Here is a 27752-nt window from a genome sequence, read left to right as displayed (position 1 = left end):
TTTTCATAATAGAAACTCCAAGGTCCTCTATTCTTCCATACCGTTTTTGCTTTTCTTTTTCCGTGAAGGGTGGAGTAGCAAAGCCCCTACATCTCAGGGTGTAATTTCAGACTTCCCAGTGTCTTATATTTCATCTGTTTCTAAATTCCGCCTCTTCTTGATTTCGTCTTGTTTAGATGTCCCAGATTTCTCTGCCTCATTTCTCTCTATTTTGTGTTCAAATTCCAAAGCCCATATTATTGCCTCTGCTGTCCCTCTCTTAAGGTTCACATTGAAGAGAAGGAAACTAAAAGAGAAGGAAACTAAAACTCACTTTTCTCATATCCGCCTCACCCAACTCCTGATGGAGCGAAACGAAACCTAAACGCCTCTGGAGTGAGAAAGGAAACCGAAACTACTTCCTTAGTTATAAAAGACTGACCCCGGCGGCTCCGCTGAGTCCGATGCCCTGGTCCAGGGCCCCCCTGGAGCTTCCACTCCCGCTCTGCGCTCGGTCCCCTCCCCGTCACTCCCTCCTCCCCGGGGCGCGCCAGTCAGCGGCTCTTTGGACGCAGCAGGCACGGAGCCCAGATCTTGGGTCCCGGGTGAGGAGTGGGTGATGCTCCGGGGCTCGACGTGGGGCTTGGGGGGTCAAGATAAGGGGTGCCCTAGGGAGGAGCCTGGAGCGGAGATGTCCTGCGGCGTCGTAGGTCTCTGAAGGGACGAAGAGGTGGCCCGGGGCGAGGGGAGCTGCAGGAGCCACAGGGCTTCTGAATGCGGTGACGGGCGGGTCTCCTGCTGGCCCCGGGAGGCAGGGCGTGGGAGCAGAGGAAACGGACACCTGTGAGGAGCGCGGAGGTCTGAGATCTGAAGGAGAGGGGAGAGTGTTAGGCATTTCAAGGGTCTTCTTCAAAGAAAGGGTGCTGGGGATCTGGGGTATTGGGGAGAAACTAAGGGACGTCGGATCTGAGCACAGCCAATAAAAGCTAGATATTGACGGCAGCAAGCAGCTTACTCCTCCAGGCAGAATCTCGTGGTGCCCAACTCCAAACTTGCAGAATCATAATCTGCATTTTAATAAGATCTCCCAGGTGATTCCTATGCACACTTAAATTTCAGTGGCTTAACACAATAAGAATTTGTTTCTTATTTAAAAGTTGAAAGAATGTATTCATGGTCAAGGGTATTAGTTTTCTATTGCTGCATAGCAAATTATCACAAATTTAGTGGCTTAAGTCAATAGAAAGTTATTATTTTACAGTTTCCGTGGATCAGAAAAGTCCAGGCACAGGTTAACTGAGTCCTTTGCTCAGCATGGCACTAGGCTGAAATGAAGGTGTCTGCTGGGGCTGCCATCTCATCGAGGCTCTGGGTGCTCATTTAGGTTGTTGGAGGAATCTAATTCCTTGCAGCTATGGGATTGGGTTCCCTGTTTTCTTGCAGGCTTTGGCTGGGGGTTACTCTCAGCCTTTAGATTCCACCCTTGGGTCCTAGCCACTTGGCTCTCTCACAACATGGTGGCTTATGTCTTCAAAGCCAGCAGGAGCATCTCTCCCCTGTCTGCCAAGAAGGAGTCTTATATAATGCAACCTAAACATGAAAGAGACTATCCCATTAAATTCACAGGTCTTGCCCACGCTCAAGGGGAGGAGATGATATAGGGCGTGTGTACCAGGGTGGCTAGAGTCTTGGGTGCCATCTTAGAATTCTGTCTACGGCTGGTCAGCTCTTCTTCCATCAAGTGGCTTCACCATTCCCTGGGCCTTGTTCTCGGATTGGGCTGTTTCTCCTCCAATACGTAATCCACGATTTCTCTTATTTCCCTTCCTTTCTTCCTTTTTAAGATTAAGTCAAAATCCAAATAAGGCTCTGACACTACTGTGCTTTTATATGTCTTTAAGTTTGTTGGAATCTCTTTCATCCTCTTGTAATTTGTTAATAAGATGGCTTTTTTTTTTTGGGTTTTGTAGAGGTTCTATTAGTCCTCCTGGTACCATTTAACCTGTTCTTCTGTCTTCTAAATGTCTTGTCAACTAGTTGTTGCTACTAGAGTTTTGATCAAATTCAAGTTTAAAGGTTTTTTTGGGCAGCCGGCCCCGTGACATAGCACTTAAGTGCGTGGGCTCCGCTGCTGACCGCCTGGGTTCGAATCCCAGGTGAGCACCTAGGCATTGCTTATCAGGCCATGCTGTGGCTGGGTCTCACATAAAGTGGAGGAAGATGGGCACAGATGTTAGCCCAGGGCCAGTCTTCCTCAGCAAAAAGAGGAGGATTGGCATGGATGTTAGCTCAGGGCTGATCTTTTTCACGAAAAAAAAAAAAAGGTTTTTTTTTTGGCTAGAGTATTTCAGTGATGGTGCAGCTGCTCTGTATGAAAGCAGATCTTTACCTCTAGTTTTGTTGTGCTATCACCTAAAAATACCAAGATCTATTAATTCATTAGGAGTTGTAAAATGGTGATATTCTAATTCTGACATTTGTCTCTGTTTACTAACTGGATTACCTCCAGCTAATGGAAATGAAACTTTCTCATTTCTATTATTTGGTAACCCAATGAGGCAGTACTTATAAGAAAGTCAGGTTAATGTCTTGATTTCCAAAACCCTTAATTTTTGATGTATTATCTTTAGATGCTATCTTTGGACTTCCTGTGGTTCCATGAGGAACTTATATGTATATACTCTTCTTTTTGTATTATTCATCCCTTCCTGAACCTCCCAATTTGGTTAATTATATTATTTTTGTATTGTCAGAGTTTATCATAATTTACAGTATTTTATGACTTTAATTCTTGTGATTTGTTTCTATGCTGAGTCAAAAAGGGAAAACCAGTAAACAGCGGTTACAAAATTATGATTATATACACATTATTCATTGAGGAAGCAATCTATATGTTTGGCAGGGTAATATAGTTCTATATCATTAAGACTACTGTTTGAAATTGATACTTTTCTAAATTCAAAGTATCATGGATCCTGTTACTTTTCTTTATAGCTTCTTTTAATTCTTCTGGATCATGCATAGTTTCTCTGTTTCTTCATTATCTTCATTCTTGATCTTTTTTTTTCCAATTTTCTGTACTCTCTCTTTAAATAAAATTATCATTTAAGATAGGTGGTTGGTGAAATTTCTGACTTCTTAAATGTCTAGTAATATTGTCTTTTTGCCGTCTCAATGGATTGAATGACTATTCGGATACAAAATTCTAAATTCAAAATATTTTCCCCTCAGAACTTTGAAAACATTGTTTTTTCTTTTATCAAAACATCCAGTAATGCTGCTCATTTTAATGAGCTCTAAACTGTGTACCAGGTACTATTTTGATCAATTTGTATCCATCAACTCATACGTTTAAATAGCTTGAAAACACAACCAGAGGAGACTAATATTATTGTCTGTCCCAGTTTTATAGATGAATAAACTGAGACACAGAGACAATAAATAAATTGCATAAGCTTATAAAACTATAATATGTTTCAGAACTAGGATTAACCCAGGAAGTGCTCATGCCTTTAACCATTTCACATATGGCCTCTCTGACTTATATTTCTTTGAAGCCCATCTCTGTCTTTTTCTTTATTCTTGGAGCTCTGTAATTTTAATGAGCTGTGTCTAAATGTAGTTTTCTCTCTCTCTTTTATTTTTGGGATGAAGCTAACATCTGCTGCCAGTCCTCCTCTTTTTGCTGAGGAAGATTGGCCCTGGGCTAACACCCGTGCCCATGTTCCTCTGCCTTATATGGGATGCCGCCACAGCATGGCTTGACAAGCAGTACACCCATCCACGCCTGGGATCTGAACCCATGAACCCCGGATCATGGAAGCAGAGTGCGAGAACTTAATCACTATGCCACTGGGCTGGCCCCTAGTTTTCTCTTTTGTCATTATTTCTACTCAGTGCTTGGAAAAACTTTTCAATATAAAACTGTATATTTTTCTTTAACTCTGGTCTAATGTTATTATATTACTTTACATATTACATCTTTGATTGTTTTTATCCCCATCTCATTTTGGAATTTTAGTTCTCTCTTACTGGAATTATTGTGGATGGATTTAGAACTTTTTGATCAATCTTCTATAGTTCTTAGCATTTTTTCTATTTTTCATCTCTTTGTTTTTTCCTTCTGTCCTCTAGGAAATTTCCTAGATTTTAACCCCTAAATCACCAACTTGAGATTTCAGCATGCCCATTTTATTGTTCCACACATGAATTTTTTTTCTGAAGTTATATTTAAAATTTTTATGAACATTTACTTTTTTTTTTGCTGTAGCAGCCTATTATTTTATTAGATAATATCATTATGATTATTGAAAACTCTAAGTAGAACTTTTTAAAGGAATGTTCTGTCCTTGAATTATGTTTATTCAATACATGTTTATTCATTTATAGTAGGTAGCTGGTTTTATTTTCCCTAGAGTTTCTCTCCCTTAAATGAGAGAGAACTTGGCATAACAACTGAGAATTCTGTGTAAATGTTAAGGCTAGTGTGAGTTTGGGATAAAGTTTAATAAGGAAAGTTTCCTATAGGATATGTGAGAGGAAAGTAGCAGGCAGGCTATGGAATCCCGTAATTGTCAAACTCAGGAGGGTTTTATTCTGCCGCCATGGCTACTTTTGAAAAGTTGGGCAGTGTCCAACAGGCATACACATCTCATTAGTAACTGTTGTTATTTAATTTAAAAAACTAAATTATTTCTTTCAATTTATGTTTATTATATTTTCAGATGAAGTTGTTAGGATTTATTAATTTGTTTGGAGCTAACTACTTAATAAATGAACTAGTAAGTATTTATTTTGTCCTAGGAGTACCATCAAAAAATTCCTGAGACATTAAGGGCACTGTGAGCATCTGGGAACTCACGAATTAACTTATTTTATCTTATGGAATCTGACACCATCTTTTCTGAAGCTGTCCCTTCTGTAACATACTTGCAGTTAATTTTCTCTTGTCTACTTTGTTCTCCCTGATTCACCTTTTCCATTTTCAGGAAAGTGTCTAAACTTCTTCCCTGGGCAAAAGACTCTTATAATCTGGTTCATACCTACTTTCCTATCTCGTCTCCAATCAAGTCACCCTGTGTTATGCTATGTAGACCGACCTGCAGAATCTCACACTTGTCATGTAGTTTCACATCTCCGTGCATTAAACTGGTGCTGTTTTGCTACCTGGCATGTGATCCTCTATATCTCTTACCTTCCCAAACTTGCTTCCATAATTCTTCATCATCTTTTCAATGTGTCTTTGAAACCTCAGAGCACAGGACCCTGACCACTCCAGTTGATTGAAGAATTCCTGCTCAATTCTCTAATGACTTTCTGTGCCATTTCTGCTGGATCACTCAGCACATTATACTGTTTGATTTAATTCTTTAAGCCTTACCAGGTTGTAAAGGGAGAGGACCATGTTTCATGCATATTTGTGTATATTGCAGCAAGTACAATGCTTGGTGAAGAGTAGATGCCTATATATCTGAAAAAAGATGGAAAAACTGGGTGAGCGAGAGACCACGCTTTTGCCCCTGTCTCCATTAAGTGTTTCCTAAATATTCCAGCCCACAGTAATTTCTTTTGTCTTCAAGCTTACTCATTTTGATAGTCATATACTTCCTTGTGTTATTATTTTACTATTTAGTGTCAATGTGTGCTTCACCATTATGTTTCTTAACATCATGTAATATGAATCTCTCTCTCTTTCTCTATCACCTATCTATCAATCATCTATCTATTGTCTGTCTGTCTGTCTGTCTGTCTATCTATCTATCTATCATCTCTATCTAAGTTTCATAGCCCTAACATTGTATGGCATATTTGAGGATATCTCAATATTTGGTTTCTTTGACAAAATGCTCAAGTACATTTTCTTCTGCCTCTTTGGTAGTTTTTCTCAGTTACCTTTGCAGCCTCTTCTTCCTCTCCCTTGCCAGTTATTAAATATTAGTGATCCACAAAACTGGATCTTCAGTTCTTTTCTCTTCTTCCATGATGTTGTGTCTCCCTAGCTAAGCAAGCTCATCTACATCAATGGCCTCACTTACCATAATAATCAAATTACTCACATGTTCGGGTCTAGCCCAGACATTATGTTTGACCTCTAGACCTGTATATTTAATTATTTACATGACTTATCCTGTGGTAAGTCTTGAAAGCAAGTCAGGCTCAGGTTGACCACAAATGAACTCATGATCTTTTCCAGAAATGTGGCCTTATTCCAAGGTTTTCCTGCCCAGAGAATGGCCTAGTCATCCATCCTGTTGCATCAGATAGAATCCTGAGTCATCCTTGACAACCCTCACTCTCCCATCTTCTCCATCCATTACCAAGTTATGTCAAGCTCACCTTCTAAATATTTAATACCAATGTGTGCCTCAAACTACCATCAAGCTATGTTACATCAAACTACTATCATTACTCTTCTGAACAATGGTTTTCTCTCTGCTCTACTAACAGGAACTTTGCTCCCATCCTATCTGTTCTCTATACTGTAGCCAGAGTAATCTTTCAAAATGCAAAGCCAATCATATACTACGTGCTTAAAATCCATCAGTGGATTTTAGAATGAAGAACATGCCCTCAAAGGCTCTGCATGCCCTTATATTTCTGTAGCCCTCTCTAGCACAGCTAGCTCTTCCCTCACTCTCTCCACTCCAGCCCAGCTGGCTTCTTTTCAGGATCTAGTTCCATCCACACTCCTTCATGCCACAGGGCTTTTGCATATGGTATTCTGATATTCTTCCCTCTGCGTGGAATGCTAGTGCCCCCCTACCCCACCCGCCGCCTTTGCTTAATTAATTCTTGTTTCATCCTTCAGAACTCAGCCCAAGCATTACTTCTTTAGGGAAGCTTCCTCTGACCTCTTTGACTTTGTCACATTTGCAATTTTCCATTGTTTATGTGATTATATGATTAATGTTTATCTTTACTGATAGAGTTAAAGGTCCAGGAGAACTGACAGCATGTTGACTTTTGTTCTTTCTTGTATTCCCAGCGCCTAATGTTTTACTTAACACACAGTAGCCATTCAATACTATTTGTTGATGCAATAAATGAATTTCTAATTTTTCTTCTTTCTATGTAGGTCTGCCATTTTCATTAATAACTGCCACTTAGAGGACCAAAGTAAAGGATATTTGCTATATTTAATATTTTCCAGTTCAGGTTGGAGGCACAGATGGCAGCAAGAATGGGTAATTTTCAATTTAAAATATTTATAAATTATAAAATAATGATTCTTTAAGCTACGCAGATTTAATAGAATTAAAATAACATTATTACTATTTCTTCTTTCTCAAAGAATAAGTAAAGGGTAACTCTTTTAAAAAGGATTGATTGAAAATAATCTATTCTCTTTCTCTTTCCTTTTAAGGTTTAGAAGAACACGTGATGTTTTTAGAGAAAATGTCACAGCTAATTTTAAGTGAAATGCCAGAAGCAGAGTGAGTATTGCTGTAGTAGCAAATAAAGAGATGTAAAATTCTATATCATATTCCCTGTATATCTATTTGGCCTTAAAGTGATATGTGATATCTATTCTATCTATCTATCTATCTATCTATCTATCTATCTATCTATCTATCATCTATCAATCAATCATCTATTTCAGTATACATACTATAGTATATTTTATATGTATATATAGTTATATATATATGGATGATATGGTATATCTCTTTGAGCCTAAGTTTTCTTATCTATAGAATGGTAATGACCCTGCCTTCTTCCTATGAAGGATAGTCATGCACATGGATATATTTGAAAAGTCTTAGCATAGAGCCTAACATAAAATAATTTCTCAGCAAATTCAGCTATTGATGATAATGATAATGAGCTAGTAATAGCAATGCTGCTGCCTTTTTTGGACCTTATTTAATCTATATGTAATTTTTGTTTTAACCGTTTTCATTTTAGATATTCCAGTATATTCAATGATTTTGTTGAATCTGAATTTTTTCTTATTGATGGAGATTCATTACTCACCACATGCATATGTGAGAAATCACTAAAGCGGGGGCAGGAGCTCCACTTCTTCTACCTGGTTGAATGCTATCTTGTGGATATTATTAGTAAAGGAGGACAATTTGCCGTAGTTTTCTTCAAGGTAACATGTGACAGTTGAGTTCTTTTCTATAATTTGAGAACTAAAACTAAAATTCTTATTATTTTATAAATAGTTTTTTCTTATTAGAAAGTGAAATATATCTATAAAAATTCAGTAAATTTAAAGGAAGAATGGAAAAAAATTACCCGTAATCCCAATATTCAGAAATTACCACATTTAAGATTATTTTTTACTTGCAATAACAAAACTATATTGTAAGGAAACACAGAATCATGAAGGAGGGTAAGGAACCTCCTCAAGAGTGGCCCACTTCATCTCTCTATTCTAGTCTTCCAACTCTGAGAGCTACTTCTGTTTTCAAAACTCAGCCGTCAATTTATTTGAGCCCAGAAGGATGTCAAACTCACTAAAGCTACTTTGTTATTATTTGCTCTGTAGCAAATACCTCCCAGAGGATATATTTGGTCTTCCTTTTTTGATTATAAATCTAATTAATAAAACTTCAACAATTTCAAATACAGATATGTATAACCACTATCACCTCTTCCTCATTCTATTCCTAGATGTAAACAATGTGTTACTCTTAAGGATTTTGGTGTGTGTCTGTTCAGTCAGGTTGCTGTCCACATTATTGTTACATTTTTGAACATTGCTGACTGCTTGCAAGCAATGTTTTGAATAAAGAGCCAGTGTTTTAGCCTAATACTTACAGTCTAGTTTACAGCACTAATTTTAGTCTGTTGAGAAAAATCTATGCTGCTTCAGGAGGGTCACAACGACCTGGGACAATTCTCTCAAATAAAGTGATCCACCTCAGCTTCTCGTTCTGGATAATTTATATCCACCATTTGCTTTTATATATTTTTCTGTCCTTTTTCTTTTTGAAGTGAGATTGGAGAGGAAAAGAATTAGAGTGGGAAGGGAAAGTGTGATAAACTCTGAGTATTGTGTGCCTGTTTAAAGGGGACATGTGTATTTAAATCCAAATTGTGATTTTGGCATGTATTTGTGAAATAGCACTCAGGTTTAAGAGTCTGTTCCGTGACTATAAAACACAAGAAAACTGTTGGAACCTATTCCTTTAACGATTTTAATGATATGTGTTAACCAACTAAACTAGTAAACTACTAAATGATAATTTCAAAATAATGTACTTCGACCCCCCACAGGATGCTGAGTATGCATATTTCAACTTCCCTGAACTTCTTCCTTTGAGAACTGCTTTAATTCTTCATCTTCAGCGTAACACCACCATTGATGTTCGAACAACATTTTCTGGATGCTTATCACAGGAGTGGAAAACTTTCTTGGAAGAGAGTTATCCATATTTTCTAATAGTTGCAGATGAAGGCCTGAACCATCTACAAACACACCTTTTCAACTTTTTAATCATTCAATCTTGGGCAATGAAGATCAATGCTGTGCTTTCCTCAGGGCAAGCATCTGATATTCTTCGACTTTATGCATACTTTATGCCAACCAAGTACAGGAACCAAATGTTTTTCAAGCAGGTAATTTATATCTAAAAGACAAATTTCTTCTAGCATTTTACAAAATTTTCTAAATTGCTTGACTTCGTTTTATTTCCACCTCTTCTGTAGAAATTATCATAGGTTTAACAGAGAGGTATAGAAAATTAGTAATAATACAAATGCAGTCAGTTAGTGAGCACCTATTGTCATAAAAGTAGTGCTTGGTGCTTCCCATGAGTCACTTCATTTAACCCTCACAAAAACCCTTCAAGGTAGGTGTTAGCATCATCTGTGTTTGGCAGATGAGGAAATAGATACTTGAATTTCAAGTAAACTGCTCATCATCAGTACCAAATGAATAATAAAGCATGGATTTGAATAGAGGCTGTCTGACTCCAGCCCTTATGTGCTTAACAACTGAGTGGTATACTGCCTCCAAGTTAATGAGGGCTAGAAATGCATTAAATTGGAGGTGAAAGTTCTGCCTCTGTTGCTGAGACATACTAGTGAAATGATAATAGGATAATAATAATGGTATAATAATATGGTAGCTTTTAATGAGAAAACAGTGGAAAAGGTTGATGAAGAAGGAAAATAAATAAGTTTATTTCTTAATATTAAATCATTAATAGAATTTTCATAGTATTTAGAATTTTAATTCCATGATCTTATTATTTTGCTGTATTAGTATATTTGACAATTACTGTATTAACTTTTGGAAGTCAAAAACGCATACAGATTTTATAAATAAATCTAGTTTCTGTTTAATTTTCACTACTTCAGGTGAAATCTGAATACAAAGATAATTCTATATTTCCTCAAAATGATTTTTGAGTCAATTAACATTTTTCACTCTTTGAGAATTGTGTCACACCCCTCCTGGTATTTGGAGACATCCAGATGGTTTTATGAAATCTGATAAGATAGTTTATTTTGCTTTAGTTAGAACTCCAATCATTAAACTATTTCCAACGCTAGTTGCCCACTGTGAGCAGGAACAGGTCTGGTATTCATTTTTTAATTGGGAGGAGGTACTGTAGTCAGTTGATCTCATTTTATTCATTTTGAGCAATTTCTGAATCTGAGTTTTAGGAGTGCCCTACAAGCATCCTTCTTAATCTCTCCTTAAGAAGAATTTTTTTTTAATGGATGATTTTATTTCTGGTAAAATAATTTATTTCCTAATTTATAGAACACTCACCTTAAAGAGGTTATTTCATTTATCAATTTGAGGACTGTGAAATGCAAATAAAAATGCAACGTATGTTGGTAATGGCTGTTGCTGGATGATAGGCAGCCAGGGGGAGGTTATCCTATTCTCTATTTATGTCTATGTTAGAAATTTTTTATAATAAAACATAACACATTAAAAGGGGACAATGTTTCTTTCTGAGATGTTGGAAATATTCTAAAATTAGATTATGATGATGGTTGTATAACTCTGTAAATTTACCAAAAGTCATTTAATTGTACCTTAAAGTGAGTGAATTTTGTTATGTTAATTATACTTTCATAAAGATGTTAAAAAAATAAAATACATTAAATTCCCAGACAAAAATTAATTTGACAAAGACAAAATAGTGCTGTTTGGCAGGCTGTAAAAGCGTTGTTGATCTATAATTATATCAGTGTAAGTTTTTTAAATTAGAAATATAACTTCAGGATCTGATTTTCTGTAGTTAGAAAGTAACTAGATACTTTATTCATGACAATTTATGTGATTTGCCTTCCTTTCACAGAATAAAGAGAGGGTTGAGAATGCTTATAAAGCCCTGATTACACAACTGGAAAAATGTAGAGTTTTGGCATTAGAATCTCTTTTTGGAAATTTAAAATGGATGCATATGATGGAAGAGGTACTGAAACTTTAAGAAAACTTTTTATTTGAACTGTTTAATTATAAAAAAAAGTTGCAAAAATAGTGCAGAATCCCCATATACCTCTCACCCACCCTCCCCCAATGTTAACATTTTATGTAACCATGGTACGTTTATCAAAACCAGGAAATTAACATCAATATAATACTCTTAACTAAGTTTCAGACCTTATGTGAATTTCACTTACTTTTCTACTAATGTTCTTTTTCTGTTCCAGGATTCTATCCAGGGTCCCACATCCATTTAGTTATTTCTCTCTAGTCTCCTCCAATCAGTAATTGTTTCTCAGTCTTTCCTCGTTTTTCATGACATTTTTGAAAGGTATTGATCAGTTATTTTTTAATATTCCTTAATTTGGGCTTGTCTGATGTTTTCTCATGATTGGAATGAGGGTATATATTTTTGGCAGGAATGCCACTGGATTGATGTTGTGTCCTGAATGTTGTGTACCAAAGGGTTCATGATGTTGATATGTCTTAACAGTGGTTAAGCTGGTGCCTGCCAGCTCCTCCACTGTAAAGTTACTATTTTTCCTGACTATGCAAATCCTGTTTCTTCTCAAACTTTTGCCGATTTATTTTAGAACTCATCAGTGGATCTTGTGTTACTTATGTTTTTGACTGATGGTTATTTTCTGTTTAATTCTTTCCTTTAAATTTATTAATTGGAATTCCACTGTAAGGAAGAGCTACTCTAGCTCTGCCATTTATTTTTTTATTGATATCTATATGGGCTAATGGATATTTATTTTATATTATAGGTTAAAGTCCAATATTATAATTATTTTGGTGCTCAAATCCTTCCAGGTTTGAGCATTAGAAACTCTTTCAGGTTTGCATCTGCATTCTTTTACAAGCTTCCCATCTTCTTTCTTTTTTTAAACTACTTTATTGAGGTAGGATGGCATAGATTGTGGTGATGGTTACACAGATGTATATTTATCTCCAAATTCATCAGTCCCATCAAATTCATCAGCCCCCAAATTCATCAAAAAGTCCCATTCTTTTGAGCACTGTCTTATTTTTTTCATACCTGTGTACTTATTATTTTATTCTCTTATTATTATCAGTTTTTACTCAGGTAAAAGTGATACATAACATTATATAAGTTTCAGATTATAATTATAATTTGACATCATGTGATTTGACATCTGTATATACTACAAAGTCATCACCAAAATTTTAATTACCATCCATTACCATACAAATGACCCGCTTTACTCATTTTTTGCCTACCCTCAAACCTCCTTCCCCTCTGGTAACCACCAATCTGTTCTCTGTGTCGATGAGTTTGTTTTGTTTTTTTAGATTCCACATGAGTGAAATCATACAGTATTTGTCTTTCTTCATCTGACTTATTTCACTTAGCATAATACCCTCAAGATCCATCTATATTGTTACATATGGCAAGATTTCATTCTTTTTTATGGCTGAATAATATTCCATTGTATATATATGTATCACGTCTTCTTTATCCATTCATCTGTTGATGGACAAAGGATGTTTCCGTATCTTGACTACTGTAAATAATGCTGCAGTGAACACACAGGTGCATGTATCTCTTCAAATTGGTGTTTTTGTATTCTTTGGATAAATACCCAGAAGTAGAAAACCTGGATCACATGGTAGTTCTATTCTTAATTTTTAGAGGAATCTCTACACAGTGGCTGCACCAATTTACATTCTCACCAATAGTGTACAAGGGCTCCTTTTTCTCCACATCTTCTCCAACACTTGTTATTTCTTGTCTTTTTAATACTAGCCATTCTAACAGTTGTGAGGTGATATCTCACTGTGGTTTTTGTTTTCATTTCTCTGATGGTTAGTAATATTGAGCATCTTTTCATGTGCCTGTTGGCTGTCTGTGTATCTTTGGAAAAATATCTGTTCCTCTTTTAATTGGATTGTTTGTTTTTTTGTTGTTGAGTTGTATGAGTTCTTTATATATTTTGGATATTAATTCCTTGTCAGATATATGATTTGCAAATATCTTCTCCCATGCAGGAGGTTGCCTTTTTGTTTCAATGATGGTTTCCTTCACTGTGCAGAGGCTTTTTGGTTTGGTATAGTCCATTTGTTTATTTTTACTTTTGTTTCCCTTGCTTTTGGAGTCAGATCCACAAAGATATCACTAAGACTGATGTCAAGGAGCTTACCACCTATGTTTTCTTTTAGGAATTTTATGGTTTCATGTTTTACATTCATTAAATCCATTTTGAGTTAATTTTTGTGTATAGTGTAAGTTAGTGGTCTAGTTTCATTCCTTTGCATGTGGCCGTTCAGTTTTCCCAACACCATTCATTGAATAAAGGGTCCTTTCTCCATTGCATATTCTTGGCTCCTACATTGAAAATTAATTGTCCATATATGTGTGGGTTTAGTTCTGGGCTCCTAATTCTGTTCTGTGCATCTGTTTTTACGTCACGATAGCTTTGTTTTGATTACTATAACTTTATAGTATAGTTTGCAATCAGGGAGTGTGATACTCCCAGCTTTATTCTTCTTTCTCAGGATTGTTTTCGCTATTCAGGATCTTTTGTGGTTCCATACAAATTTTAGAATTTTTGTTCTGGTTCTGTGAAAAATGCCATTGGAATTTTGATAAGGATAGCATTGAATCTGTGGATTGCTTTGGGTAGTATGGACATTTTAACAATATTAATTCTGTGAGCATGGGATATCTTTCCATTTATTTGTGTCTTCTTCAATTTCTCTCATCAGTGTCATACAGTTTTCAGTGAACAGGTCTTTCACTTTCTTGGTTAAATTTGTTCCTAGGTATTTTATTCCTTTTGATGTAATTGTAAATGTGATTGTTGTCTTTCTTTCTTTTTTTTTTTTTGTGAGGAAGATCAGCCCTGAGCTAACATCCATGCTAATCCTCCTCTTTTTGCTGAGGAAGACAGGCTCTGAGCTAACATCTATTGCCAATCCTCCTCCTGTGATTTTTTTCTTAATTTTTCTTTATGATAGTTCATAGTAGTGTGTAGAAATGCCACAGATTTCTGTATATTGATTTTGTATCCTGCTACTTTAATGAATTCATTTATTAGTTCTAGCAGTTTTTTGGTGGAATCTTTGGGGTTTCTATATATGGTATCATGTCATCTGCAAATAGTGACAATTTTACTTCTTCCTTTCCAATTTGGATACCTTTTACTTCTTTTTCTTGCCCAATTGCTGTGGCTAGGAGTTCCAATACTGTGTTGAATAAAAGTGGCAAGAGTCAGCATCCTTGTCTTATTCCTGATCTTAGAGGAAAGCTTTTGGCTTTTCATCACTGAGTATGATGTTATCTGTGGGTTTGTCATATATGGCCTTTATTATGTTTAGGTACGTTCCCTCTGTACCCATTTTGTTAAGAGTTTTTATCATAAACCGTTGTTGAATTTTGTCCAATGCTTTTTCTACATCTATTGAGATGATCAAATGATTTTTATCCTTCATTTTGTTAATGTGGTATATCACATTGATTGATTTGCAGATGTTGAACCATCCTCGCATCCCAGAATAAATCTCACTTGATCATGGTGTATGATCTTTTTAATATATTGTTGAATTTGGTTTGCTAATATTTTATTGGTGATTTTGCATCTATGTTCATCAGGAATATTCCCCTGTAATTTTCCTTTTTTGTGGTGCCTTTGTGGACGCCAGCCAGTGTAATGCTGGCCTTGTAAAATAAGTTTGGAAGTGTTTCCTCCTCTTCAATTTTTTGGAAGAGTTTGAGAAGGACAGATATTAAATCTTTGAATGTTTGGTAGAACTCTTCATTGAAGCCATCTGGTCCTGGACTTTTGTTTTTTGGGAGGTTTTTGATTACTTATTCAATTTCCTTACTAGTGATCAGTCTATTCAGATTTTCTATTTCTTCATGATTCGGTCTTGGAAGATTGTATGTTTCTAGGAATTTATCCATTTCTTCTAGGTTGTTCCATTTGTTGGTGTATAATTGTTCATTGTAGTCTCTTATAATCTGTGGTTTCAGTTGTAACTTTTGATCTTTCATTTCTGATTTGTTTATTAGTGCTTTCTTTCTTTTTTCTTAGTTAGTCTAGCTAAAGGTTTGTAAATTTTGTTTATCTTTTCCAACAGCCAGCTCTTAGTTTTGTTGATCTTTTCTATTGTCTTTTTAGTCTCTATTTTGTTTATTTCTGTTCTGATTTTTATTATTTCCTCCTTCTACTGCCTTTGGGCTTTGTTTGTGCTTCATTGTCTACCTCCTTTAGGTATAAAGTTAGATTGTTTATTTGAGATTTTTCTTGTTTCTTGAGGTAGGCCTGTATTGCTATGAACTTCCTTCTTAGAACTGCTTTTGCTGCATCCCAAAGATTTTGGTATATTGTATTTCTGTTTTCATTTGTTTCTAGGTATTTTTTGATTTCTTTGATGACTCATTGGTTGTTCAGTAGTGTGTTGTTTAATCTCCACTTTTTGTGGTTTTCCCAGTTTTCTTCTTGTTATTGATTTCTAGTTTCATACCACTGTGGGTGGAGAAGACACTTGATATGATTTCAATCTTCTTGATTTTATTGAGACTTGTTTTGTGGCCTAACATGTGGTCTATCCTAGGGAATGTTTCATCTGCACTTGAGAAGAATATGTATTCAGTTGCTTTTGGATGGAATGTTCTGTATATATGTATTAAGTCCATCTGATCTAATGTGTCATTTAAGGCTGATGTTTCCTCATTAATTTTCTGTCTGGATGACCTATCCATTGATGTAAGTGGGGTGTTAAAGTCCCATGCTGTTATTGTATTGCTGTGAATTTCTCCTTTTAGGTCCATTAGTATTTGCTTTATATATCTTGGTGCTCCTAGATTGGGTGCATGTGTGTTTATGTGTTATGTCTTCTTGCTGGATTGACCCTTTTATCATTATGTAATGCCCTTCTTTGTCTTTTACTACAGTCTTTGTTTTAAAGTCTGTTTTGTCTAAGTATAGCTACACTAGCTTTCTTTTCATTTTCGTTTGCATGGAATATCTTTCTCTATCCCTTCGCTTTCAGTTTGTGTGTGTACTTACTTCTGAAGTGAGTCTCTTGTATGCAGCATACTGGTGGGTCTTGTTGTTTTATCTATTCAGCCACTTTATGCCTTTTGATTGGAGAATTTAGTCCATATACATTTAAAGTAATTATTCATGGATAGATACTTATTGCCATTTTGTTAATTGTTTTCTGGCTGTTTTTGTAGTTCCTCTATGTTCCTTTCTTCTTCTGGTTCTCTCTTCACTTGTGGTTTGATGGCTTTCTTTAGTGTTATGTTTAGATTCCTTTATCATTTTCTTTTGTGTATTTACTATAAGTTTTTGCTTTTTGGCTACCATGAGGTTCATATATAACTTCCTTTGGATGTAACAGTCTATTTTAAGTTGTTAGCAACTTAAATTTGAACACATTCCGAAACTTTACGCTTTTCTCCCCTTCCATGTTTTATATTTTTGTCACAAATTACATCTTTTTATTTTATGTGTCCTTTAACTAATTGTTGAAGTTTTATTTGATTTTACTATTTTTGTCTTTTAACCTTCATATTTGCTGTATAATTGTTTGATCCACTAACTTTACTCTATATTTACCTTTTCCAGTGAGATTTTTTACTTTCATATGTTTTCTAGTTGTTAATTAGTGTCATGTCTTTTCAGTTTAGAGAAGTCCCTTTAACATTACTCATAAGTCTAATTTAGTGGTGATAAATTTCTTTAGCTTTTCCTTATGTGGAAAACTCAGTCTCTCCTCAATTCTGAATGATAAGCTTGCTGGGTAGAGAATTCTTGGTTGGAAGTTTTTTCTTTCAGCACTCTGAATATGTCATGCCACTCTCTTCTGGCTTGCAAAGTTTCTGCTAAAAAATCTGCTGATAGCCTTATTCTCTTGTACATAATAAGTTGTTTTTCTCTTGCTGCTTTTGAGATTCTCTCTTTATCTTTAACTTTTACCATTTTAATTATAATGTGTCTTGGTGTAGCTCTCTTTGGGTTCATCTTATTTGGAACTCACTGGGTTTTTTGGACTTTTATGTCCAATTCTTCCCAGATTAGGGAAGTTTTCAGCCATTATTTCTTCAAATAAGTTTTCTGGCCCTGTTTCTCTCCTGTTTCCTTCTGGGACCCCTATAATGTGAATGTTATTCCAAGCACTGTCTTACTTTTTGAAACCACAAGATGTCTCATCTTGTATTTTCCCTTCTCAAGCCAAGATCTGGGAACTATGTTTGCTCATTGCTATGGGGGTTGCATTGCTACTAGGAGTTTTCAGTGGACACAGCTAGGAAATATATGTGTGTGTACTAACCCATACATATACACCTGTCTATTTTTAATTTATCTATCTTAAATATCATGTGTTCATAGTGATAACTTTTATTCTAATCCAACTCCGTATAGTTCATTTTACCCCTCTCCCCCTTTATTTGTAAATTTTTTCTCCAATTGTGAGAAATCCAGCTCTAATTACCTACAATATATTTACTTATTTTTTCAATTCTAGTTTACACATATAGAAATTTTGGAATTGCTAACACTATCTAGTGAGAAACATATTTACTAAGTGGATTACAGGATTTATGTGCAGTTCTTTTTATCTGTAGTCATAGAATATGTCAAAATACTGTTTTCCAAAATTATTTAGGTTAGTTTTTTTCTTGCCCACCCTCTTCAATGTGGTTATGTTATTCGTTATTAATACAGTTAAGTTCATTGGTTAGTGTTTGTATTTCACTTTGGGTCTCTCTCACTCATATCTTGATTGTTTTTAATTATGTTTGTTTTTACAACTCACCCCTTTCCCAAATACTTCCTATGGGTAACTTGCTTCTTTAGTCTCATGTTTATTCTTCCTGTATTTTTTTGCACAAAACCAGATATATGTGTATTTTTTTATATCCTCTTTTTTTCTTAAATGAAGGATAGCATATTATAGATATGCTTTAGTACTTTTCTTTTGGCACTTAACAGCATGTCTTAGAAATCATTTTAAAACTGTTTATAGATATCTTCCTCCTTATGTTATATAGCTACATAGTACCCACTTGTGTGGATGTACTATAGTTTATTTAACCAATTTCCTATTATGGAAATTATATTGTTTCCAACATTTTGCAATTACAATCAATACTGTAATGAATAATCACATGTACATGTAATTTTGTGTTGTTGGAGGTATATCTTCAGAGTAGATTTTAATAAATGGGATTAATGAGTCAAAAGATAAGTGTATATGTAGCTTAATTAGATTTTGTCAATTTTCTTTCTAGAAGGACTGTACCAATCTTTTTTCTCTTTCAATTTTTAAGTGTTCTTTATATATTACAGATATTAGCTCTTTGTCCATAATATATTTTATGAATATTTTCTTCCAATTTGTCAGTTGTCTTTTGACTTTATGGTGTTTTTTTCATATACATTTTAAAAATATTTAATTTAATTTTAAATTTATTAATCTTTTTTTGATGCTTTGCCTCTAGATTTTGAGTCAGAGTTAGAAAGCCTTTCAGTACACATATCAAGGTTAAAGAGGAATTTGCCTGTGGTTTCTTCTTATAATTTTTTTTTTATCTTTAGGTCTCTAATACATTTGGAGTTTATTCTTGTGTACAGGATGAGATATGGATATAATTTTTATCTTTTTCAAAGGGATACTCAGTGCCGTTTATTAAAAAGTCCAACTTTATCCCAGTGATTTCAGATGCCGTATTTGTCATTCATTAAATTTTTTATATGTATTTGGAAATAATTCTGGACTTTATATTCTGTTCCAGTGGTTTATTTGCAAGTTCCACATGCTTTTGATTATAAGACTTCGTAGTATTTTTAATATCTTGTTGGGCCAGTTTTTCTCTTACAGTATTTTCACAGCTATTCTTGCATCTTTATTTTTCTATATAAACTTTTGTTATCAACTTTTCTAACTTCAAAAAATATCTTGTTGTCATTTTTATTGGAGCACATTGAATTTATAAATTAAATTGGAGAGAATTGGCATCTTTATAATGTTGACTGATTCTATGCAAGAAGAGGGATATATTTATATTGTTCAAGTCTATTTTTATGAGTTCAAAAAATTTCCTCATATGTATTTTGTACATTTCTTGTTAATTTTCTTCCTAACTACTTGACGTTTTTCTTGTTGTTGTAAGTGGGGTTTTCTCTACCATTATATTCTCTAACTCTTTGTTGTTTGTGCATATGAAATCCATTGATTTTTGTATATCGATTCCAAATCCTGATGCCTCATTGAAATTTTTATTTTTGACTTAGTTTTATTATTAATTCTTTGCGGTTTTCCTTATATACTATTGTATCATCTGTGAGCAAAGATAGTTTTGCATCTTCTTTACTGGTTCTTATGCCTTAAATTGCTTTTTCTTATCTAATTGCATTAGCTAATAAATCTAGGACAGTGTTAGATAGTAGCAGAGATAGTGGGCATCTTTGTCTTGTTCCTGATTTTAGTGGAAATGTCTCCAGTGTTTCCGCATGAAATATATATATATTCTGATGTTAAGACTGTAACCCTCAACTTATAATTTTGGGTGTCTTCATCATGAATATGTGTGGAAAGTGTGGATACAATTATATAATTTTGTTCCCTTTTAGCTTTATTATTATGGTATTTTGATATCAATGAATTTCCTAATATTGAATCAACTCTGCATTCTTGGAATAATTCCCACTTGATCATGGTGTATTATTTTCTTGATATGGTGTTGGATTCTGTTTGCTAATATTTTGTTTAGAGTTTTTGCATCAGTAGGCATGAATGATACTTTTCTGTAGTTTTCTTTCTGTACATTGTATTTATCTGGTTAGGTATCAGTGTCATACATGCTTCACAAAAAAAAGATTAGAATATTTTCCCTTCCTTTTCAATATTCTTAAATAATTTATAGATCATTGAGATTATTCGGTTTTTGAAGATTTGATAGAATTTGTTTGTAAAGTCATATGGTTCTGGGAAAGCCGTCTGGGCCTGGTGCTTTTTTGTGGGCGTCTTAATAATTTTCTCTATTTGTTCTATGAAAATTGGTTTCTTTAAGCTTACTAACTCTAATGGGGTCAATTTTAGCAATTTTGTTCTTATGAGGAAATTATCCATTTTATTTATGTTTCAAGTTTGTTTGCATAGAGTTTGCAAAGTAGGCTTTTAAAATAAAATTTTTCCTCTGTTTCAATGGTTATTTTCCCTTGACATTTTTTAGTTGTACATTTTTAATTTCTCCTATTTTTAATGACCAAATTAGCTAATGGTTTGTCTATTTTTTTAAAGTTTTTCAAAAATTTCTAGAATTTTGATTTAATTAGTTCTATCAATTTTCTTTTATTAATTTGTGCTTTCTTTTATTTTTATTTTTTTGCTTCCTTTTGCTTTATTTTGGTTTACTTTATTGTTCCTTTTTAGATTTTCTTTTTTGGAGCTGAGAATTTAATCCACTTCTTTTTATTCTTTCATTTTTTTTGTTAAATATGTTTAGTGCAATAAATTTTCCTCTGATTACTGCTTTAAATGTATCCCATAGATTTGCAGTGTTTTTATTATCACTTTTATAAATTCTGTAATTTCAGTTTGTATTTTGCCTTTCATCCAGGAGTAGCTTGATAGAAAATGTTTTTAAGTTCCAGATTGAAGGGCCTTCATGCTTTTTTTAAAAAAGAAAAAAACAAATTCTACCTTTAACATATTGTGATCAAAGCGCTATTTGTAATATTTCTACACTATGGAAGTTCCTGATGTTTTCTTTGTGATTTAACATGTGATCAACTTTTATAGATGTACCGAGGGCACTTAAGAAGAATGCATATTCTTTCTCACCAGGGTATAGAGTTTGATTCATAAGATCTACTCTATTGATTATGCTGTTTAAGTCTTCTATCCTCTTACTTGTTTTAGTTCACTTGTTCTCTCTTGTGCTGAAAATGGTATATTAAAAATCTGTTACTATTAGTCTGTTTCTATATGTAGTTCTTTTTATATCCTGTAATTTTGCTTCATAAAGTTGGTTGTGGCATAATTATTCGTGTGAAATAAACTATTCATAAGGGATATATCTTCTTTATGGATTGTGACTTTTAGAATAAAAGAGGGCTCTTCTTTTTCACATTTAATGCTTTTGTGCTTGAATTCTACCTAGCCTGATACCAAGATTGCTAGCCTCTGATCTCTTTTTGTTTTCATTTGCTTAGTATACTTTTGCCCATCCCTTTATTTTTGGTCTTTCTGAATCACTTTGTTTTAGTTGTGTCTCTTGTATATGTGTACTCATATAGATATATATGAGTCTTGTTTTGTGATCTAAATTGAAACCTTTTTTCCTTTTATAGGTGAATTAAGCTCATTCACATTTATTGTTATAACTGATATGTTTGATTTGATTCTATCATAATATTTCATTATTATTTTATTGTTATATTAGTATAATATATGAAAATTATTATATTATTATATATTATGTGTGTATTTTGGTATATAAGCTACATTTCTTTAATGATGAGGTGTATATTTTTTGCTATTTTATTTAAAACTTTTTTGTATTTGGGTAGTTTTGCATGTTTTGTTATAGTAATTATCTTTGTACTTATAACTTTTGTTTTTTAAAAAATATTCTTACTCCTCTGTTTTCTTATTTTTATCTTTCATTATCTGATTTATGAGATTTTTGTTTGTTTATTTGTTTATCAGTATCCTTTAGCACTCGTCTATTGTCTATGGTGGGTTTTCTTAGATTAGCATGTTAAAAATTAGCTCTGTTCTATTGTTTTTGTTGTTTTTCTTCAAGTGTCTGATAATACAAATATTGTTCCATCTTTGCTTCTTTCATTTCTACTATTTTCTCTCTGACCTCTTTTACTTTTTTCTTTATGCCATTTGGTTGTTTTCTTACTTTTATTCACTACTTCTTACTAAATTTTTATTGAGATTATTCCCCTTTGGTCATTTTGTAATTTATTCTTCATTTCTGAGATAGTTTTGCCTTTTCTAACATTATTTTTCTGAATTAAATTAATTATTTTGTTAATTTATTTCTTCTTTTCCAAGTCTGTTTTTGGTTTATGAGTTGCTGAATAAAGATCATTGTTCATACCATTAAGTGCTTGTTTCGGTTTATTTAGTTGTATTTAAGGTATAGACTCAGAGATTTCTTCTGCTTTATGGTTGTTGTTATTATTATTATTTTTGGTGGTGATGATGAGATTTTTCTCAGGTGGTTTGTGTGAAATCTTATATCTGCTGTCATTTTTTGCAATAGTTCTCTATGTACTTTCCTTTCATTCATTTATATGATACTGAGGTGTGTTATAAGTTTCCTAATTTAATTTAGTCATGCCTTTCCTGTTGGTCTAGCAGAGTCCAGGCATGTTAGTGGGAATTTTTTTGTTTGTTTATTTATTTTGGTGGTGGGGGAGGGGTTGTGAGTCCTGTGATTTTGTGGTTTTCTTTTATCTTCCAGAGACCTAAATATTTTCATTGTCTTCTTTTCCCCTTCACCACTTACTTGCTAAAGAATGCTTCTTCCTTCCCCTTTGGCTTTGTTTTCTCCCCCAAAGCTGTGTTTTTGGAAGATTGTTCCTTTAAATAGCACCTATTCTTTAAATAGTTTCTATCCTTTTAAGTCATATTTGTCCCTATAAACTGAGTCTGTCTCTTTTAATCACATGCCTGGCCCTTTTGTATGTCATGCATACTTTAAGTTATGCATTTAAGTTATGCTTTAAGTTATGCATACTTTGAAATTCCTTTCCTGTCATCTGTGTTCTATTCTACCTGGTTACTTTTTTTGTATTTTCAGACTTAGGGTAGATTTAATACATCTAGTGGTTGTTCCAATTCACTGTTCACTAATGTTCCTTTTTTGTGTTTCCTGCAATTTTTATCAATCTCTTTTTGGTCACTACAAAGCCTCCACTTGGGGCACAGGAGCACAAGGGATCGCAGAGCTGGATTTTGTGAATTTTTTTCCTTTACACAGAGCTATTTTGCAGTATCACTATTCTGTCTTCTTAAGTAATTCTGAGGATGTGTTTTTGTGCAGGATACTCACAGTTATAAAAACGTTTAATATTTTTAGGAAGTTGATTACTACAAACTATTGTTTTCAGCCACATGGAAGTCTCACAAAACTATGTATCTATGTATGTATGATAGAATTTTAGTAAAATGCATAAAAGAATTTGAAAAATATAAAAATGTCCTCTGAGTAATCCAGTGCCTCACATTGGAATAAAGGGTGACAAATATCATTAATAGAAGTATAATATCTAGATTTCAGTATGTCTTAGTCTTATTCCTCTGAATACTTTTCATACTCATTATACCATGATTACACATAGTTCTACCATTTAGAGGTAGAAACTCACATTTTTTGGATATATCCTGTCAGTCATGTTCCATGTATTTGTATACAATTGAGAACATATCATATATACCTTTTTATTCACTTTCTAAATTAGTATTATTTAAACATTTTCTGATTATCAAAAATTCTTCACAAATTTTATTTTTAGGATGCATGATATTTCCCTAATGATAAATATTTAAATTGTTTGAAAATTGGCTCTGTGATGAACATCTTGGTGCATAGATCTTGGTGCACATTTTGTATTATTTACCTAACCTATATACATAAAACTTGAATAGCCAATCAGAAAGTATCAGCATTTTTAATGATAATCATACATATTGCCAAATAGCTTTGCAGTAATTCTGTACCTATTTATGCTCTCATTAGCAAAGTATAAGAGAAATGACAAATCACATGATTTCCAGTGCTGTCTGTTATCATTAAAATATACTTTACTAACTTGAAAGTAAAAATATGCTAATTATTTTTTTTATTGCTAAAGAGATTGGACATTTATTCTATTTTATTAACATTTGTATTTCTTTTGTGAATTATCTGCTCACGTCTTATTAAAGGCTTAGATGTTTTCTTATTATAAGAGCTCTTTACGTATTTAAATTTTAATGTTTTCACTGAAATATTTGTTGTAATTATTTTCTAATTTTAAAATTTTATTTATCATTTTTAACAAAAATATTTATAGTTTTGTGTAGTCATACCTGTACTTCTTTTCTGTATGATTTCTTCTAGTAAGATTTCTTATGAATAAAAATATTTTTCTAAATATTATGACATTTTACAATTTCCTTCTGTGACAGGCATGTGAAACTATTTCTCTGCTTAAGCAACTTTGGCCAGAAGGATCTGATATTCGGCGTGTTCTTTGTGTTACTTCATGCTCATTGTCTTTGAGAATGTACCGTCACTTTTTAGAAAACAGAAAGAAGACTACCTCTGGTCAGAAAACTAACATCCAACAGGTATGATTGTTATAACTTTACTGTGAAACATTGTTGCTTTCCACTTTTGAAATTTTATTGATTTTCATCTACCATTTCTTCCATTTGATACTTCATTTCTTCTGTAATTTACTGATATAAACTTCCAAAAAAGGGGTAAAAATTAGAATTTGCTTATGAGAAACATCTATTGTGCTGTTATGTGAGTTAGTGTTTTACTATACAGATGATCCCTTAGTACATGTTTAGCCAAATTTGTCCAATCATCCAGAGGAAGAGGAAATAAGAAAGGAAGTTAGAATTTGGTGAGAGTTTGCAATGTTACAATGTTCTGGGTTCTTTACGTGCTTTGTGCGATTAAATCCTCACAACAGCATTTTTAGGGAGGTATTATGATTCCTATTTCACATATGGGAACACTGAGGTTCAGATAGTCCAGGTAACATTCCTCAAACCAAAGGTATTAAATAGTAGTGTGGATTGAAACCGGGTCCCGTCTTGTGCAAGTTCCACAATAGCAAATTGTCTTTCGAAAGAATATTCCTGCTGTAGTGTCTTGTGCCATCCTAGCTGGAGAGACACTAAAGGTTTTAACTTTCTTTATGGCAAATAGAGTCCATTAAGAATCTGTTGGCAGTTTGGGTTTGCTCTCCAACTAGTCATCCCTATATATGTGCACACGTGTGCATACACATACACACACACTCAGACACACACGTACACATACTATTTTGTATATGATCTGAGTGGTGGGGGATTCTTAGTTGAAGATTCTTATTAAAGAAAAGTGAAGTTTTGTTTCTTCTACAATTTTGTAAATAAACAGGGCTCATCATTTTTTACCTAGCATCCTTTATATTTCATTTTCCAATATCTTCTTGAATATATTCTTAGTACAACGTTACTACATGATTAGGCGTGCCATTTTAAATTGTTATCGCAAACAATGATACTAAACTAAATGTGTCTGGAACTTCTAATCATTAGACCCTATTTGGCTCTCTGGATGTACTCTGAAAGAAGTCTTAGTCTTGCTTTACTGACAACCCTGCAAACATTTGAAGATGGCTATAAGATCCCTGTGCCATCGTGTTAAATATGCCCACTTCTTTACCCATCTTCTAATTGGCTAAGTGTTTTAGGTATGTCCTGGTTTCCTCACCCTGGTAATTTTTAATATATCTTTTGAAATATGATGACTTGGGCAGAATAGAGCGTTTAATGTGTGGCTCCAACAGTGCAGAGTCCTGTAGGATCATGTAAAGTTTGGCTTAACTGAAAATACTGAAAAATGCTTTATGTAAACTGTTATTGAGCTGGCAGTTTCCTGTCCCCCTTACTTCACATCTGTATAAATGCACTAGCGTTTATGTATGAAGAAAAGGTAGTCTACCTTTCTCAGAAAGGTAGACTGAAGACTGTGTGATTTCTGCACAGCAAAATGTGACTGCTGACTTTTATGGTGCATCGTGTAGTTTCACAGCCTGCTGCTCTCTGGCTTATCTTTTTTATTTTATTCAGGTGAAAAGTAATTGCTTAACCCTGCAAGAGATGGAGGATTTGTGTAGACTGCATTGTCTCAGTGTGGTTTTTCTACTCCACTTATCTCTTTCTCAAAGAGCTTGTACTAGATTCATCACTTCCCACTGGATTAACGACATTCAGACTTGCTTAAAAATGGTAAATATACTCTTTATTAGTATATTTATTTTTTGTTTGAATTGTTTGGTATATTAAAACCACAATCACCTTCAAAAATAGATTTATATGGGAACAATGTCAACCCTCTGGGGGCTTTAAAAGTTTGCTGGCCTAAATCAATCACTTCCTTATTTTAACAACTCTGTTTTCTAGTAATAACAAACAGCATGATATACATCCAGCCTAAGGAAAAAGCCTCTCTATCTCCCTTCCACCAATCTCTGTGAAGATCAGGTTTTTGTGTCATCAACTGTAAGAGATTGCTGACCATTGTGTTCTGCTCTCGAGAGGAATTAGAGAAATCAGTGTAACAGTTTATCATTTTTGTCCATTATAGAAGATATTTAGAGAAAATTTGTAGACTTTAGCAAAATAGAAAAAACAAAAGAAAAACTTACCCAGTGGCCCACCACTCAAATCAATGCTAATAATTATTAAAATTTTGGTTTATTCTCTTTATTTTAAAGGGATTTAAATTTTTCTGTTTCTGTTGTTATTGTTTCTAACATTGGAAATATATATATTATAAATAAATATACATACATAATTTTATATATAATGTTTTTCCTTTTCATATATTTTTCTATTTTCTTCCACATTCTTGGTTAGGTTTTTTTTAAGGCTACTAGTTATTTTGTAATCGATGTTTTATTACCCATTCCTCTATTATCGGATATTAAGAGGGTTTTAATTATTGTTTTATAAAGGCTTCTATTCTCCAGATTCTTTGTGTATAAGCCTTTCCCTTTAATTTGAGGGTATTGATTTAGACTTTATACCCAGAATGGGATTAGTGGATCAATTTAAATGGACATATTTTAGGATCTTGATACTTATAGTCAAAATGTTCAAGGAAAGTGTTTTAGCACCAATAAATTGGGAAGTCAGTCCACAAGTACTTATCTAATGCAGATGCATTGTGTGACTCACTAGGGATACAGTAAAAAAAATAAGAACATATTTATCCATTCCACCCTACCACTTTCATAGAGCTACATTTTGCAGGGAAAAGAGATATTGATTTTTTTAAATTACTATTAAGGAGGAACTAAAAGATGCTATAGAATCTGATAATAAAAAGACTCAACTCAATCTGAAAAGGATGGCTTCTCTTAAGAAACGAAGAGAAATGAAGTAACCCGAGTCTTGAAGGATGAGTAAGAGTTAGCAAGTTGGAGAGAGGATGAAAAGTGGATTCTAGGGGATAAAACAGTATATGTGATCATTCTGAGGATGGCATGACCAAGCAACTGAGATACATCTAATGTAACTGGAATAGAAAGAATGTGAGAGGGTGGTAAAGCTGAAGAGATGGGTAAGAGACAAATCATGTAGGACTCTAGGTCTTGTTAAGAGGATGGAGATGTAA

At 33.7% G+C, this 27752-nt stretch overlaps 1 protein-coding gene across 1 annotated transcript in view; it reads left to right on the top strand.

The window, feature by feature from the left end:
• Window positions 1–480: 480 nt before the first annotated feature.
• LOC131411456 (probable ATP-dependent RNA helicase DDX60) overlaps window positions 481–27752 on the top strand; it is a 108812-nt gene continuing 81540 nt past the window's right edge. Inside the window, exons 1-8 of the mRNA XM_058550320.1 lie at window positions 481–584; window positions 7055–7163; window positions 7343–7412; window positions 7885–8074; window positions 9205–9546; window positions 11247–11363; window positions 24542–24703; window positions 26204–26362. Of these exons, the coding sequence (XP_058406303.1) occupies window positions 7148–7163; window positions 7343–7412; window positions 7885–8074; window positions 9205–9546; window positions 11247–11363; window positions 24542–24703; window positions 26204–26362 (1056 nt within the window). The 5' untranslated portion in view covers window positions 481–584; window positions 7055–7147. The remainder of the gene's footprint in view (window positions 585–7054; window positions 7164–7342; window positions 7413–7884; window positions 8075–9204; window positions 9547–11246; window positions 11364–24541; window positions 24704–26203; window positions 26363–27752) is intronic.

This window comes from Diceros bicornis, chromosome 11 (genome assembly GCF_020826845.1).
Source record: "Diceros bicornis minor isolate mBicDic1 chromosome 11, mDicBic1.mat.cur, whole genome shotgun sequence".
Taxonomy (NCBI): Eukaryota; Metazoa; Chordata; class Mammalia; order Perissodactyla; family Rhinocerotidae; genus Diceros; species Diceros bicornis.
Note: the sequence above shows the minus strand (reverse complement) of the source record. Positions and strands in the feature narration are given on the sequence as shown.